The following is a 14,656-nucleotide window of genomic DNA, read 5'->3' on the forward strand; positions in this document are numbered from 1 at the left end:
ACTGAAAACGTGGGTGGCTTCAATGAGAGCCTGTGGGGTGTTCAGTCAGTGGTACCACAGTGGGAGGAGAGGAGAAGCAGGGTTTTAACTAGTCTCTAGAAGACAAGGTCATCCTTGTGATACTGTTGAGCACGTACACATCTAGAAAGTCCGCCTCTACAAAACCCATGCAAGCGTAATGGTCTAGAAGTGCAGTTTCCATTTCAAACTTCATTTGTTTCCCTTTCACCAGGCAGCAAAGAATCACATCTCTTCCCCGTATCTATTCCCTTTGAACACAAGAAGGGAGGTAGCTGTATTCAAGCACAGATGAACACTTCAGTCAGAAATGTAGTACGCTCTTCTGCAACAAGTAGTAAGTTTATGCAAAATTAACATCAAATCACTCAATGCAAAGAACACCAAAAGATAGCTAAGAAATACATTTCTGATGAGAAAAGTTTATTTTTAATAGAAACTGGAGTGAAAAAAGCCTCTGCAGTGCTCACATTTAGAAACAAGTCTGACACTCTTTGCAGTAACTTCAGTTGACACATTTCACTTCTTTTTTTTTTTTTTCAAATGCCCTCTGCTGTCTCCATCCCTGCTTCAAAAGCATACAGTATTGCGAGAACAGGAAAAAGGGAAAACCCTGCAAGCTGGCCCCTGAATTCTACATGTAGATGAAGAGGAAAAACCTCTTTTCCATTTCCTTGGTGTAAAATTTAACCTGTACATGTTTCCCATTAAGTTACACCCTTTCCACGAAGCTGACTCACCAGTCAGAAAGCACTTTCTCCATCCTGAGATCCCTGCTCGGAAAACATGCTGTGGGTAACTTCATACATAAAAAAATATAGGAACCGACTACACTGATCTGGCAGTCAAGGATTTTAACTCACTTCCTTGTGATATTAAGTCTGCCCTCTAAACACCATTCACACCAAAGAGTTTCATATTCTTGGTTTGACATGCAGGAGGCAAATTTATACCACTGTTCTGAGAAAGATAATGGAACTACACGATGTTGGATATAAGACTCTGGATTTTTTTAATTACAGAATCACCCCTTATGTTTACTAGAACCAAGCTGTTCAAGGAGAAAGGACACATCTTACTTTTATTGCAGTTATAGGAATATTCCCGCATAAACCAAATGAAGGCTTTCCTAGACATAGGAACTTTGATTAAAATTCTCAATATTGTCTAGAGATCATCTACATCAAACCAAAATCCCATTAAAATTTGGCCACAGTCTCGGTCCTTCTGTACGTGCCAACAGTCTGCCAAAAGGTTCTGAAATCAACACATGATCCAAGAGGAATCTTCATCGCTGTCAGACACAGACCTCCGCATTCACAACGCAGTTCTTTCTTACCTTGGCAACACAAGGAGAGCCATGACTAGTGACAGAACAAAACCGCAGAGGCACTGCTGCTTATTTACACACCAGTTAAAAAATAACGTTCCTTTCTTTAAAAAGTGCTTAAAAATGAAATGTCCCAGGTTCTCCACTTTGTAATTAAGTTAAATTTGCTTCTTTGCAGGTTGTAGCAATAAAGCATTAGAAGTCATAGTAATAATCCAGCTTTGCATCCACAGTTTTACATCCTTTATCTGAATAAATTCTCTCCTCTTTGGGGAAGTAGGTCATTTCGTCGGCTATTCTGGTTAAAATGTCTTCATCCACAGCATAGCCACGTGATTCAACCTCCACCCTGACACACATTTTCACATGTTTGTATTCCAGAGGCAGGAAGGGAACAAAGTAGTCAATGAGATTTCTATCAATCAAGGTGCTGTGCCAAAATCCACCTACAAAGGGAAAGAGAAGAGGTTTGTTTCTACTCTAGTTCAACACTACCATGGGTTGAATAGGAGCATGAGGCATATCGTAGCCCTACGATACCAGTAAAAATTTACCTGTGTTTTTAGGACCCTATAATGCACAGGTAAGCCCCAGTATAAGCCCTTTCTCACAGTACTTTGTACATAACGTTTTGGACAGACACATAAATGTGGTCCATTGGAGCTGAATGAATGCGTTCTGGCCAAAGGCATTTAAGCCTTGCTCCCCAGGTGCTAGTCTTATACCTTCCCCTCTCTCACCTAGAGAAGAACAATTTTCTCTTATCGGCTCTCCCAGACCAGCTTGTCTTTCTCCTTTTTTTCAGAGATTGCATCTAACCTTTAAAAAAATGCAGTGTTTGCTTCCGATGCTAATTTTAGACCATAACTATTTTAAAACCCCTTTTCACCAGAAGTCCTGTGTGAGGAAACCTAGGAAACATTGGACTGCCTGCACCAGGGCTAGCATGTCAGCTTGTTCCCCATAAATAGCTCCTAAATAACTGCCTGAAGGCTTTTAACAGACTGAGCAAGAAAGGCTAAGTGGGTTGGGGGCTGAGGAAGCGATTTCCCCATAATCAAGCATTTTATTGGTTAGGGATTTTTCAGCTAATGCAATATCTAGCCTTACTGTCTAGATTTCTGTTTGCTTTCTCTTTTGGCCATTAGCATGTCAGTAAGTGGACAACGTAGACTTCCCCCAAAATACGCAATCCAACGGACAGCAAACATACTGGTAGCCAAGGTGTATATAGAGCTCCTTAACCTTCATTTCATCTCAAGGGCCATCTGTAGGTTCCAAAACTGCATCGTGGCTCCCTGCTAGCCAAAAACTGGAGGCCACATCAAATAGAAACCATAGCTGTAAAAATGCAGCCACATGCAGCCCGTCTCCTTTGTAGAACTTCTACCACCTCAAAAGCAATCACACTTTTACTCACTATTTTTGTTATTGAAGACGGACACAGACAGCGCATTTTGCACATCTGTGAGCTGTATATCTTCCCTTGACTTCCCATTTCTCCAGAAATCCAGTGCTACCTCTGTTATCTTTTCAGCTCCTGCATTGCTAAGTAAAGAGAAAACAGAGATTGTAGCTAGAGGTGGTTTTAAAAGGCATTGTATGTACAGAACAGCAAGCCTGAGAAGCCACTTCTTACCTGAGGAATATGAAGATGGCTTGTCGGTAAGACACCCCATCCAGAAGCTCATAGTAGTCCAGGAATGGCTTGATGGAGTCAATGAGTCCTGCGTGCATTTTATCCATTTCATCAAATATGAAGAGCGATCTGGGACAGATGCTCACATTTCCTCGAATCCACGACTGCAACTGGTCCTGAGTAGCATAGAAATAAGAGACATAATAATTGAAAGAGGTTTTGTTGAAAAGACAGAAAATAGCACTTCTTACTGACTTTTGTCCTGAAAGAGTAATTTTAATTGTGTCTTTTTAACATCTTTGGCTTCTTGACTAAAATATGGTTAAAAGCTGTAAATAGAACTAACAGAATCTCACATTTGTTCTGAAAAAAAATCAAGACACTAAGAGACAGGATGGGACGAGCAGGAAACCTCCTCAAGCAAAAGATATTCCTGTAAACATAGCAAAAACGAAAGTACACAGTAGGACAAGGGACAGGTACCACCAAGGAACAGCAACACAAAGCAAAGCCCTGACAAGCAAGATGATAACTTTTGGAAGCACTTTGGTCTAAACATCCTTAGGCGTCAAAACTATGAGCAATATTAAATTTGCTACCTGAACAGCACCAGTGAGAAATTGCACCTGCAGTCACTGGCAAAAGTAGAAACAGAATTCAGTGCTCAGCCCTGTGTTTTAATCATTCAGAAGTTAAATGAAGACAATTACAAGCCCTTCTTAAAACACAGGCTTGTTCAGAAGGGCTAATGGTTTATTGTATTTAGAGATTCTCTCACTTAAGTGCTACATTTAAGATCAATAATGAAGTAATCGGAAAAAAACGGGTTGATCTGTTGGCAGATGAATGAGAAGTAACCATTCTAACCATTTTCAATGATTCTTCTTTTTTTTTTTTTTTTTTTTTATATACAGTGTTTACTCAGTCCCTGAACTGCATGGGCAGCACAGGAAGGTGGTATTGGTGCAGTGTGGGTAAGAAGCGATAGGTCTTTCTACTGCCTTGGGTAGCAAGTTTCCCAAGTGTAATCACCTCGAAAAAAAAGCAGAAAAGGATCCGTGCTATTTTAAAACAGCTCAGTTGCAAGAAGGGGGAAAGTAAGCTGTAAAAGAGGAAACAGGTGTTTCCTTCATTTAGAAATCAGGTTTGTAAACTCTCCCGTTCCCATTTTTAACATATACAAACATAATATAAAAATTCAGTACTAGAAAAGACAGTGGTACTCATTCAAACTCTGCTGTTAACAAACTTAGAACAACAACAACAACAACAAAACCCAGAAAACACGCATCTGAGCTATTGCCGCACATGATATCCACCTGCCTACAGGACTGCACTGACACAAACTGTCAGAAGAATTGCAAATACATTTATTTGTACCTTTCTGACAACAGAGTATTTTGTGATTTTGTTTTACAGCTGGGACAAACTAAATAACCTCGGTGTTCAGTCAAACTGAAAAGTACACCCATGCCTCAGGGAACAAGCTTCAGTTTACCATGGCACCTGACACACTTGGAGGTAACCAGGTGGTTCCCCAGAGTCATGAACTGTTAGTTTTTCACAATGCTCACCAGTGTATCACCTAACCACGGAATCCTGCTGCATCACCCTTATCGTTAAGACAGTTACACCTCTAAGCAAAGTGTAGAACACAAAATAACCGTATCATTCTTCCCTAGCAAGAGGCTCAAAAACACATGCAAAAAACCTTACATGCACGAGAAAACCAGTCATGATGGATGTCAGGATTTACCGAGTTCTGTACAAAAGATTCCAAAACTGACACAGGCTACATTTCACTGCAAAAAACATCTAGATTTCTAGTACCGACTGTGCCATAACATTTATAAATCAATACTGCAGTCACTGCAGCAGAGCTGTGCCCCACCACCACGGGTTCCACAGCACTCTTACCTTGTAGAGATTGATGCTGTGAGCGTGAGGGAAGTGCAAGGTCGCCACAAACTGATGGACATATTTACTCTGCAGACCTCTTTTATAAATGCTTTCAGCGACTATCTTACTGACAAAGTTTTTGCCTGTTCCAGTCCACCCGTGCAAGGAAAGGGCAAGAGGTTTTTTGGCGTTGCTGTTGTTCAAGAAGCCCTTCACGGCCTTTACAACCGCCTTGTTCACCAGGTGCTGCCCGAACAGCTTCTTGTCCAAATTCTCCTGCAGAGCTGGACGGAGAGACCACCCTGTCAACTGCGAGGAAGGAGACGGGCAGGGGGTCCCGCCACCTTCTCCCTCCTTCCAGAATGGTCCACCACCCACCCGGCCGCGGAGGCAGCCAGCCCCTGGCCAGGAGGGCAAAGGGCCGGCCGAGCTGGAGCAGCACCCCGCGGCCCACGGGAAGGCCCCAGGGGGGAGCCCCCACAGGCCCTGCGCGGCTCCGGGACCTCTGCACACCCCCTCAACGCCCTCCCGCCACCCCCGCAATATCCCCTCAGCTCGCCCCGGCCCTCAACAACCCCCTCAGCCCCGCACCGGCGGCGGCGCGCCGATCGTGGCGCTGGAGGCAGCACTCCTTGAAGTAGCAGTAGAGCCGCGGGTAGGAGATGAAGCCGGTAAGGGCCGAAGCGGCGGCGCCCGCGATCGCCAGCCCCAAGCTGATGGGCTCCACAGCGCTGGCAGGCCTGAGGAGCAGCGGCAGCAACGCCAGCCCCAGAGCCGCCCGCAGCGCGCCCCGCCGCAGCTTCATGGCCCGCCCGGCCCCGCCGCCGGCCCCGCCGCCGCTTCCGCCCCGCAACGCCGCTTCCGCCGCCGCCGCCATCTTGGGTGCGGGCAGAGGCGGGGCTGAGGCTGAGGGCGGCCGCCATGTTGGACGGGCACCCGCGGGGCCGCTCGCGGCTGTAATTAGTCAAATGGCGGCCCCGTGTGGTACACCTGATGCAGTACCGCGCTCACGCTCGACCGTTAGCTCAGCAGGGCCGTCTCTGCGGGTACTCGGGGGGAACGGCACCACAGACCTTCACGGGGGCACAGGCTCAGAGACAAATTTCACATTTACCGGCCCCAGGGATTATTTTTTTTCTGAAAAAAAAAAAATTAAAAAAAAAAAAAAAGCGCAAAATTTTGGGCTATCCCACCCTTCCCTGAGTTTCCACTCCTGAGCGATAGGACACGGACACCCTGCCGGAATACAGAAAACATCAGTGTGCATCCCAGAAGGAAAAGCGACATGTGCAATCACTTAAAAACACTTTTTATTATTTTCAAGTTCCAAATCTTGACTTCAAGTTCCTGCACGTCATACCTCCTCGGAAGACACGGCTGACAGCGGCTGCGGGGCCTCGGGCTTCATATCGACCCTGTCCTGAGAGCTGAGATTTTCCTCCAGTCCAACAGCTACAACCTGATCCAATTTTCTTCTTCCTTGCAGCTAAAATAAAAATGCAGCGAACGGCTACAGAAAGACATCTACAGGGGGGAAAAAAAAGATACAAAACAAGGTGGCACACGCTATAAAAACCCCGGCGCTGTGTATCTGCTGTGGTTTCTTGCGCTGACGCCAGACGCAGCGCGGCAGCGCCAGACACAGCCAACGCTCCGATTTCCCCCAGAGCGCCTGCAGGCCACGGACCACACTGCTGCAGCACCTCTGCCTTACACACCTGCACAGCCAAGGCCCTCGGCCACAAACAACAAGTCTCTTACAAAGTTACACTCGAGCAAACCAGCTTTCAACCTTCCCTTTATCTTTACAAGGCAAACAGAGCTGCTGCTGTTATAGGATCGTGCTTTTTGGTTTTGTATTTTTTAAGAGGGTGAAAGAATCTGTAAAAGCAAGTTTGTTTTCTCCCTCAAAAATGCCAACCAGGAAAGCTCGTGTTCTTCTAAAAGGTTTATAACTGAGAAGAAGCTATACACAAGATTTTACTGACCAAAGAGTTCACAATCACCTGCCAACTGATTCACTACAAGGTCACAAGAAAAGCTTTGTAGGTAACACCAGCATGTGAAGGTGGTGACTCTCCGCACATCCATCTGAGGTCATTGACACAAAATCCTCTATTAGTGGAAAATAAGAACAACTGCAAAGACTTCAGTCCACGTTCATCAGTATCGTCTATTCATCTTCTTGAATTTCTCATAGTGATAATCATCCGTTGCTTTTTCATTGAGCGGACGTTTGCGATTTGGAGGAGACCCTTCAAAAGAAAGAGAAGGAAATATTATTTCCCTGTCCATTCACAGGAGACATTTCCTTAACTCTGCCACTTCCCTTAAGAGCCCCTTGCTCAGGGAAAGGTTATTGCTTTCGCTGTCAGTGCTCCCCAGCCTTGCAGCCCTTGCTTATTCCAGCTTTCACCAAAGCCTTGTCAGCCAGCTTAAAGAACACGTTTCAGCTGTGATCTTCGCTACTCCACCCTTGGGCATCTCTAAAGACATCCCCCATCCAGAAGGCTTCATGTGTGACCTAGTAGGGCACATCAAATGCAACAGCCTCTCATGGACTTAGATTGCTCCATTTCCCCACTATCTCAGGGCACCCAGAGAAGGTAAGAAGAGCCAGATCATTTCCCCGTGCAAGACCCCTGAAGCGTTTCAGTGTCTCTTCTTAGGACATTTCAGATTAGGAACATACGCTCGGGTTCTGGCCTCTCCGTATCCCCCACTCTCAGTGGACGGGGCTTTGGCTCTTCTTTGTTCCTTCGCACTGGTGCATTTAGCTCCTCATGATAAACTGAAAGAAGGAAAACACGAGATAAGGAATATTATCTGGAGCAGATGTTATGCAGAAAGACATATTTCTATGGCTTTTGTTACAACTGATCTTTAGCAGAAACAACAGAACCTCAGAACGAGCATTCATATAATTTGTTTCTATGGATAATCAATACATGCAAGATGGGAGACAGCAAATTTCAGTAGCACTATTTCATCAGGAGTGGCCCAAAGACTCATTTCCTTCAGCACACACAAATCTGACTCCAGAACTCCCCTGTAAGCATGGTTAGAAACAGCAGAAGGCTGCCTTTCCTCCAGATGGCTGCCGTATGAGAGACTCTCCCGGAAATTACTTCCCATCTCCTGTCTAGTAAGGTCCATGTTTGCTTGACTACCTGTCTGTTTGGGCAGCCTACAAAATGGATTGTCTCAATTACAAACCATCATTTATAATGGCAGATGAGGCAGGCATTTCCACACACTCAAGATACAACTTAAAAAAAAGTCTTGAAATTTATGAGGCGATGTCAGCTGGGAGTTGAAGACCAGAAAGCTAAGCCGTGAGTAAGATGTCCCTCTCCTTGCTGACAATGGAAGACAAAGACCAAGCCAGATGGAGTCTATCTGAGCATCCCAGGAAAAGGAATCAGACAGCTGCTTGTGCTGATACACCAACTAACTTCTGCATCAGACTCTGTCCCAACTGACAGCTTTTCTTCAGCAGAGGAGAGGGTCACACCTGGGTCAGGAGAGCTACATGAGACTTACATCTGTTGTGCTGGACATAGTTAACAGCCATGTTGGTGGGAACAAAGGAGGTTTCGCTGTCTTTCTTTTTGTTCTGCTGCTCTGCCAGCAGCTTGGCCTTGGCCTCTTCAGTTGAGATGATGTTTTTTATTTTTGCACTGGAAGGAAAAAAGAAAAGAACCCTCATTAATATTTAGAAACAGCAGTAGGCATAGAAATGCTAAGGGGATGGAACTAGGGGATAGTAAGAACACTGCTATGCTAAGTGATGTGTTTTTTGAAAGAGAAGCCTGTGCTATATAAACACACGCTCTCTTTCAAAGGCAAAAGGGAAGATTGTGTCTTCAGTGCATTCTCTTTCAGTGCAGGGCACAAATGCATCCTGCTAGATTCCAGTCACCAAAGTTAAGAGCCTTCTGCCAGAAGTCATACAATGGAGCTGCACTGGAGCCCTATCACTGTGGAGAACATGCTGTGCTAGATACCGCGCCAATCCAGAACAAGGCACAATCCCATCACAGAGCCAAACTGGGGCCGTCTAATCCAGCCATACAGCTGCTCTGCCAATCAACACTTGCTCATCCTGGCAATTCAGGCCATAACCAACAGATCTGTGAACCACATACTCAATTCCCAGGTCCACTTCGGGAATGCCGCTCAGCATCTGGTTGGACAGCATCTCCTCAGTCTTCTTGGCTGAGGAGACACGGATGTTCTCTGGCAGCTCGTACAGAGAGTCTTCGGCATTCTTAAGCTTCACCTTCTGCTCCTCATTCTCCACAATTCCCTTTCTCTTCTTCAGCTCAGTCTCAATGTACTTCATCCTAAAGAGCAGCACACGAGGGACACACAGTACTTAAATTCTGTTTTCTGTACCCTGTCGCAGCACTGCTGGGCACAGCTGCACCACTGTCCCAACAGTTAGGAGAGAGGAACGAATAATCTCTCGAAAACCACTCTGCTAACATCAATTGCAAGAAGCAATTGTGCAAGAAATGACCAGATCCTCCAAGCTCTTTCTCAACCAGCAGGGAAGGCTTCCAATGGTATTTCATGCCAGGCCAGCTGGCTGGCAGCTCCCAGCTTTGTCCACAAAAAAGCCTTCTCTAGTGTGGCAGCCAGAAGGAGAAAGGGCAAGTGGAAGTTCCAGGGAGAACTGGGAAGAAGTTCTGGGAGTACTCAGTATCCAAGACAGAAAAAAATACATTGCGAGGGGACACCCAACCCCAAATTAAACACCCCGGACACAACGCAGCACAACTTACATGTCAGCATCTTCATCCCGCCTGTTGGTTTCAGCTGAGAAGGAAGTTCCCAAGTTTAGATCTTCCTCTTCGTTAATCCTAAATGGAAGCCACAATGTTTACAGTTTGGAGTTTGGGGTTGTTGGTTGTTTGGTCTTCAGAGCCCACATGTACCCACCTGTCCTTGCCTCGTTCTTTCAGCTTCTTCATGTCCACCATTCCCCCAGATTTTATCTTAAATGGGTCATCCTGTAAAACAAGTAATGAGAAATAATGTGAAATCCTGAAGCTTCCCTTGATTTTAATCCTAGTGTTCGAGATCTGGATTAACACACAGAGAACATTTAAGTATTGAGCTGTGACATCACTCCTCGCCCAGGGCAGACTGGCACAGCTGGATCGCACTGGTATTTTCACATCATTACATCTTAGCACTGAGGAGATGGAAGTGTCTAGCACTTACCACAAGGGTTGCTTCTTCTTGCAACTTCTCTCCCACAAGCAGAGCTACAGCGCTAGTCAAGCAGATAAAGAAAGTAAATACATCAGTGGAATTGCCAACAGTACCGCGTTTCTTTATCCTTCTCTACATCTAGCCCATGGTCTGGCACACTGTATGCACACTAAATTGTCGGTCTTCCTAATCCCTCTGCATGAATAGAGGAATGATTATATTTTTGGGGAGATGAGAAATTAAGTCACATTTTAGTGCCTTCCAGCGAGTCACCAAAATAAGTAACACAGTTCATTGCTGGTGCACAATTCAGCTAGCTCGTCAGTTAATCAACAGCACTAGAGGAAAGGCGAGAGGGCAATTAGGATGGAGAAGGAATGAAAGTGTCCTATTTAAACCATGCGTGCAGCACAAAACCAATTTGTTGAAAAATATTGGTAAATCCCAATCTCCGCCTTTCTCTTCATGGCTGCGATAGAGAACAAACTTTGCTCCCTGCAAACTGACACTGTGCACTGGTACCAAACTCCTCCTCTTCTCCATCCTCAGGCTCTCATGGAGAAACTCCTCTACCAAGAGCATGGTTTTGGCACTCTCTGACATGGAACGGTTTCCACTGAAAGGAGGCACATGACAAGAGAGCAATTTACTGTTAAGTTACACCGTTGGACAACACGACTTCACATCCTTGGTGCTATATCCCTTACCTCACCCCATTGGGACGCCTTCTGAGGCTCTGAACTTCTTTGGTTTCCTCAAGTTTTAACCTGAAGAAAAAACATTTGACTTAGTACTGTACACTTTGTTTTTAGTTGATTAGTTTATTTTGATTTTCTGCAGTTAACACGGAATCTTCTAGACAGGCCTTGCCTTAAACTTCTGCCTATCAGTGCCCACTTTTTTGGTTACAGATTAGATAGATATTTTCTATTTTACTTTATTTAACCAATTCTATTTATTTAAGCAGTCAGAAAAAAACCCAACACATTGCATCTGCTGGATATGTCCCTTCCACATGCCTTCCCTCAGCTGAGGAAAGAAGCACTCAAGCATTTAAAGGCTTTAATAAGAAGCTAACGTGGGAAGAACAAGTCAAGCATCATTTGGTTTAGTCCATGAAGATGTCCAGACGATATTCTCCTCATGGGAAAACAGAGACTAAGAAACACGAATTAATGCAGGGGCCCTTTGTTCCTACAACAACCGACAGTAGCTCCTAATATAATACAGTCATTTCTCAGGAGAAGGGGGAACTAACCAAGCAAAATTAGCAGCAGCTCTCCAGTGAGCGTAACTCAGCTGAATGGTTGTCAAGATACATCAGCGACTCAGAAGAAAGTTTAGGGTAAATTTAAATATCAAGCTTCTCTACATAGATTGACATGAATTCTTAATTTATTCAGATATTTAGCCTTTTCTGAGTTACGCATGTTGTTTACTGTTTGCCACGAACTATGCCTCGTAACTTATTTTTCAGAGATAAAATAATAACAAGAGGATCTTGCTCGGACGGCAAGGACCTGAAAAGAAAAGTGCCCATCGGGGAGTGCCGGTTCGCAAGTGGAAGAGCGCCGAACGTTCGGAAGGGCGCCCGGGCCAGCGAGGGGGCTGCGCCGGCCCCGCCGACCCACCGCCGCTCCCGCTCTTCCCCAGCACGGCTCCGCGGGCTGTCCCGTCCCGGCCGCTCTCCTCCCCGGGCCGGCACCTCCCGGAGGAGGCAGACGAGGACCCTCCGTGGAACAGACCCCCTCCCATCCCCAGGGCTGCCGGCGGGTCCGGGCTCCCCCCGCGCTGGGCCCAGCCGGGCTTTCCGCCGGTCCCGACCCACCTGACCTCCTCCGCCACCTGCTCGTCCTCCTCCTCCGAGTCCTCCTCCTCCCTCCGCCGCCGGAAAGACTTCTTGGCCGGCATGGCCCCGACTGCTGCGCTGCGCTGCGCTCCGCCACACCGCAGCCCACCCGCACCGCCGCAACCGCACCTCAGTTCCGCGTCGCGCCGCGATGACGCCACAGCCCCGCGACGAAGCCGGGCGGCACCGCCCCTCCGCCAGCACCGCGCCCGGGCAGGACCCGCCCGCCCCTCTCCCGCCCCTCCGGGCCGGCGGCACCGCCTCCCGCCGCTCCCGCAGCGCCGGCCGTCGCTCCGCTGGCTGCGCCGAGACCCGTTGCGTGCCTAAGAGTTGTCTTTACCCATCAGATACACTTAAATCTCGCCGCGTTTATCGCCGGCCCGGCAGAGCAACCCCGGCCGGGTGCGGGTGTCTGTCAGCGATGCCGAAGGGAAAAGGCGCCTTCGGCCGCGCTTCCCACACGCCCGGGGTTTGAGCCCGTCCTTTCGGGCGGGGCGCGGCTCCCCCACGCCCGGTGCCACACGTCGAGCCGGTGCCGAACCCCCTTCCTGGCGCCGCGTACCCGCCGCCGGGGCGCCCCGCCTGAGGAGAGCCGGAGCCCTCGGGAACGGCCTCCACGGGGGCAGCGCCGCCGCCCGCCTCCTCTCCTCTCCTCCCCGCCCCGCCGCGGCCCGGCCCCCGCCCCTCCCCCGGCCTGCTCGTCGCTCCTCCGCCGCCTCCCCGCGCTGCTCGGGGCGCCGCGGCCCTTCCCCGCACCGGGCCGCAGGACGCGGCCTACCCGGCGGCCCGGCCTGAGGCGCAGCCCCGCGGCGGGGCGGGGGCGGCGGCGCCCCGAGCATCCCGCAGGTGAGAGCGGGCGACGGGGCCGGGGGCGGCGGGGCCCGGGGGACGGTTGGGCCGCGGGCCGGGGTCCGGCACGGCCGCTCCTCCTCGGGTGCTGAGTCGGGGAGGGCGGCCTCGGCCGGGGATGATGCGGCGGCCGGCGGGGCCCGGGCCGGCTCCCCCCGAGGCCTGGCGGTGCCCGGGCAGCGGGGCGGCCCTGCAGCCCCCGGGGCCTGCGGCCTTCCCCAGGGCGACGGCGGCCTCCTCGCCCCCGCCGCCCTCGGAGCGGGACCCTGCGGGGTGGCCGGTGGCCCCGCCGGTGGCTCGTGCTGCCCCAGTCCGGCGGCGGACGGGGATGTCGGTATTCGGCTCTTCTCACGCTCCGCAGCGGGAGCGTCTGTCAGGGGAGGACCTGGGGGTCTGCGGAGCTTGAGGAGGGACGTAGCCGGGCCAGGGGGGATTTCCCGAAGGTGGTTTTTTTTTCTTGAAAAGCTAAATCTCTAGGTGTGCCGTGGTGTTGTGACCTTCTGTAATAAATCTGTATCAAAACCTGATCTCCTTTCCCTGTTCTGCATAAAACAGCTGGATTTCCAGTTCGCGATGTGGTGCAAATGTGGAGCTAAGAGTCAGAAGCGCCCAATTTCTGGTTCTTCCTTGTCAGCAGGGCAGTTTAGTAAATATTTCTTTCTTCAGTATCTCAAGTATAAAATTTCACTAATAACAACTGCAGATAGTCCTTTATCTTGGTAGGTTATGCAAGATGAGCGAGCAGACCCGGTGGTTGTTTTGCAGATGAACAGTGCAAAGATTTGTTTTATTCGTACAGTTAACCCTGCAGACCGTGAATTTGCAAGTATCTGAAATTCTTCACAGATGGCTCGAGCTTTGGTACAAAACCACACAGTTGTTTTAAGCAGGAAAAACACGAGAAATGTGTTACTGTAGAAGGCAGAGACACTGGGTTGGCAGCAATTTAAGCAACTGAAAGTAGGTTGCAGTTACCGTGGAATTGTTCTGACATGTTCATGTACTGTTCCTCCACAGCGGTGCTTGGGAAAGACGGGCTGTAAGACTTGTTTTAAGGTGCCTTCTTTTCCCATCATACACAGTGCATTTTGACAAGCACAGTTAAGCTTTCTGGCAGTGCTTTTATTAAATTCCTCGTTTTCTGAGCAGCATTTGAGAGCTGTGTGCACCATCTAAAGCTCTTAGGGCAGAGTCGTGGGCAGGTAGGGATTGAATACTTCCTTCTTGAACAGGGACGACTCAAACCTTTTCTGATGTATTCAGTTTGGGCTGAGAGGTGAAAATGAGGTTTTCCTTCTATTTTGTTCAAAAAGGGAATCCCTAGGTGGGAAGATCAGCAGCATCCCAGCATAGTTCCAGTGTTGAGTAGAGGGGTGGTCCCACAGAATGCACTAAAAAGTCCACATCCGCAAGACTGTACTTAACGTAGTGTGCTCCAAAACCGGTTCCCGATTAGCTTAAGCTGGTGAAGATGAAGGGGTCTGGAGTTAATTTGAAAACAGTATTTTGTTCATTAGGTTTTCTGGGAAACCTCTTCTGGGAAAGGGATAAGAAATCAAGGAAGGTGAACTAGCAAACATGGCATGGATACTTTTTTTAAAAAAAAATTAAATTGGACCAGCTGATGCATTTGGGAAAAGGGGTCAGTTTTGAGGAGGGAACTCAAAGCCTGAAAGTGTCCCAGTTTTATGTGTTAGTCAAAGATACTGTGCTCTTGTCACTTATCTTGTAAATCAACATGATTTACGTGATACTATTTTGCTTCTCAGTGAAGCTGCATGGAATTGCTCTGTTGTTAAGCATCTCTTCAGAGGTTATTGGGATCCTGATTACAACCACTGTTGTGTTTTCT

The 14,656-nt window shown here is 48.3% G+C and overlaps 2 protein-coding genes across 3 annotated transcripts; both read right to left on the reverse strand.

Moving 5' to 3' along the window:
- Nucleotides 1-420: 420 nt before the first annotated feature.
- Nucleotides 421-5,694, reverse strand: LOC309679234 (torsin-1A-like). The gene is made up of 5 exons (XM_082492504.1): nt 5,478-5,694; nt 4,905-5,170; nt 2,988-3,163; nt 2,769-2,896; nt 421-1,794 (listed from the first exon to the last, which is right to left on the reverse strand). Exons 1-5 carry the CDS (start codon nt 5,689-5,691, stop codon nt 1,544-1,546), a joined length of 1,035 nt encoding a protein of 344 aa, XP_082348630.1. The 5' UTR covers nt 5,692-5,694; the 3' UTR covers nt 421-1,543.
- Nucleotides 5,695-6,174: 480 nt separating this feature from the next.
- LOC309679236 (splicing factor C9orf78) lies at nt 6,175-12,141 on the reverse strand. 2 transcript variants are annotated; one of them, XR_014269821.1, is made up of 10 exons: nt 11,935-12,141; nt 10,814-10,873; nt 10,116-10,167; nt 9,831-9,901; nt 9,674-9,751; nt 9,035-9,232; nt 8,430-8,566; nt 7,579-7,677; nt 6,893-7,141; nt 6,175-6,372 (listed from the first exon to the last, which is right to left on the reverse strand). XR_014269821.1 is itself a non-coding variant. In XM_082492506.1 (9 exons), the coding sequence occupies exons 1-9, from the start codon at nt 12,015-12,017 to the stop codon at nt 7,050-7,052; spliced, it is 870 nt and encodes a 289-aa protein (XP_082348632.1). In that variant the 5' UTR covers nt 12,018-12,141; the 3' UTR covers nt 6,175-7,049. The 2 variants fall into 2 exon arrangements, 1 of the variants encoding a protein (XP_082348632.1); XM_082492506.1 differs by having other exon boundaries at nt 6,175-7,141.
- Between the last annotated feature and the right edge of the window lie 2,515 nt (nt 12,142-14,656).

The sequence above is a fragment of the Vanellus vanellus genome (genome assembly GCF_965231255.1).
Source record: "Vanellus vanellus genome assembly, chromosome: 18".
Classification (NCBI taxonomy): Eukaryota; Metazoa; Chordata; class Aves; order Charadriiformes; family Charadriidae; genus Vanellus; species Vanellus vanellus.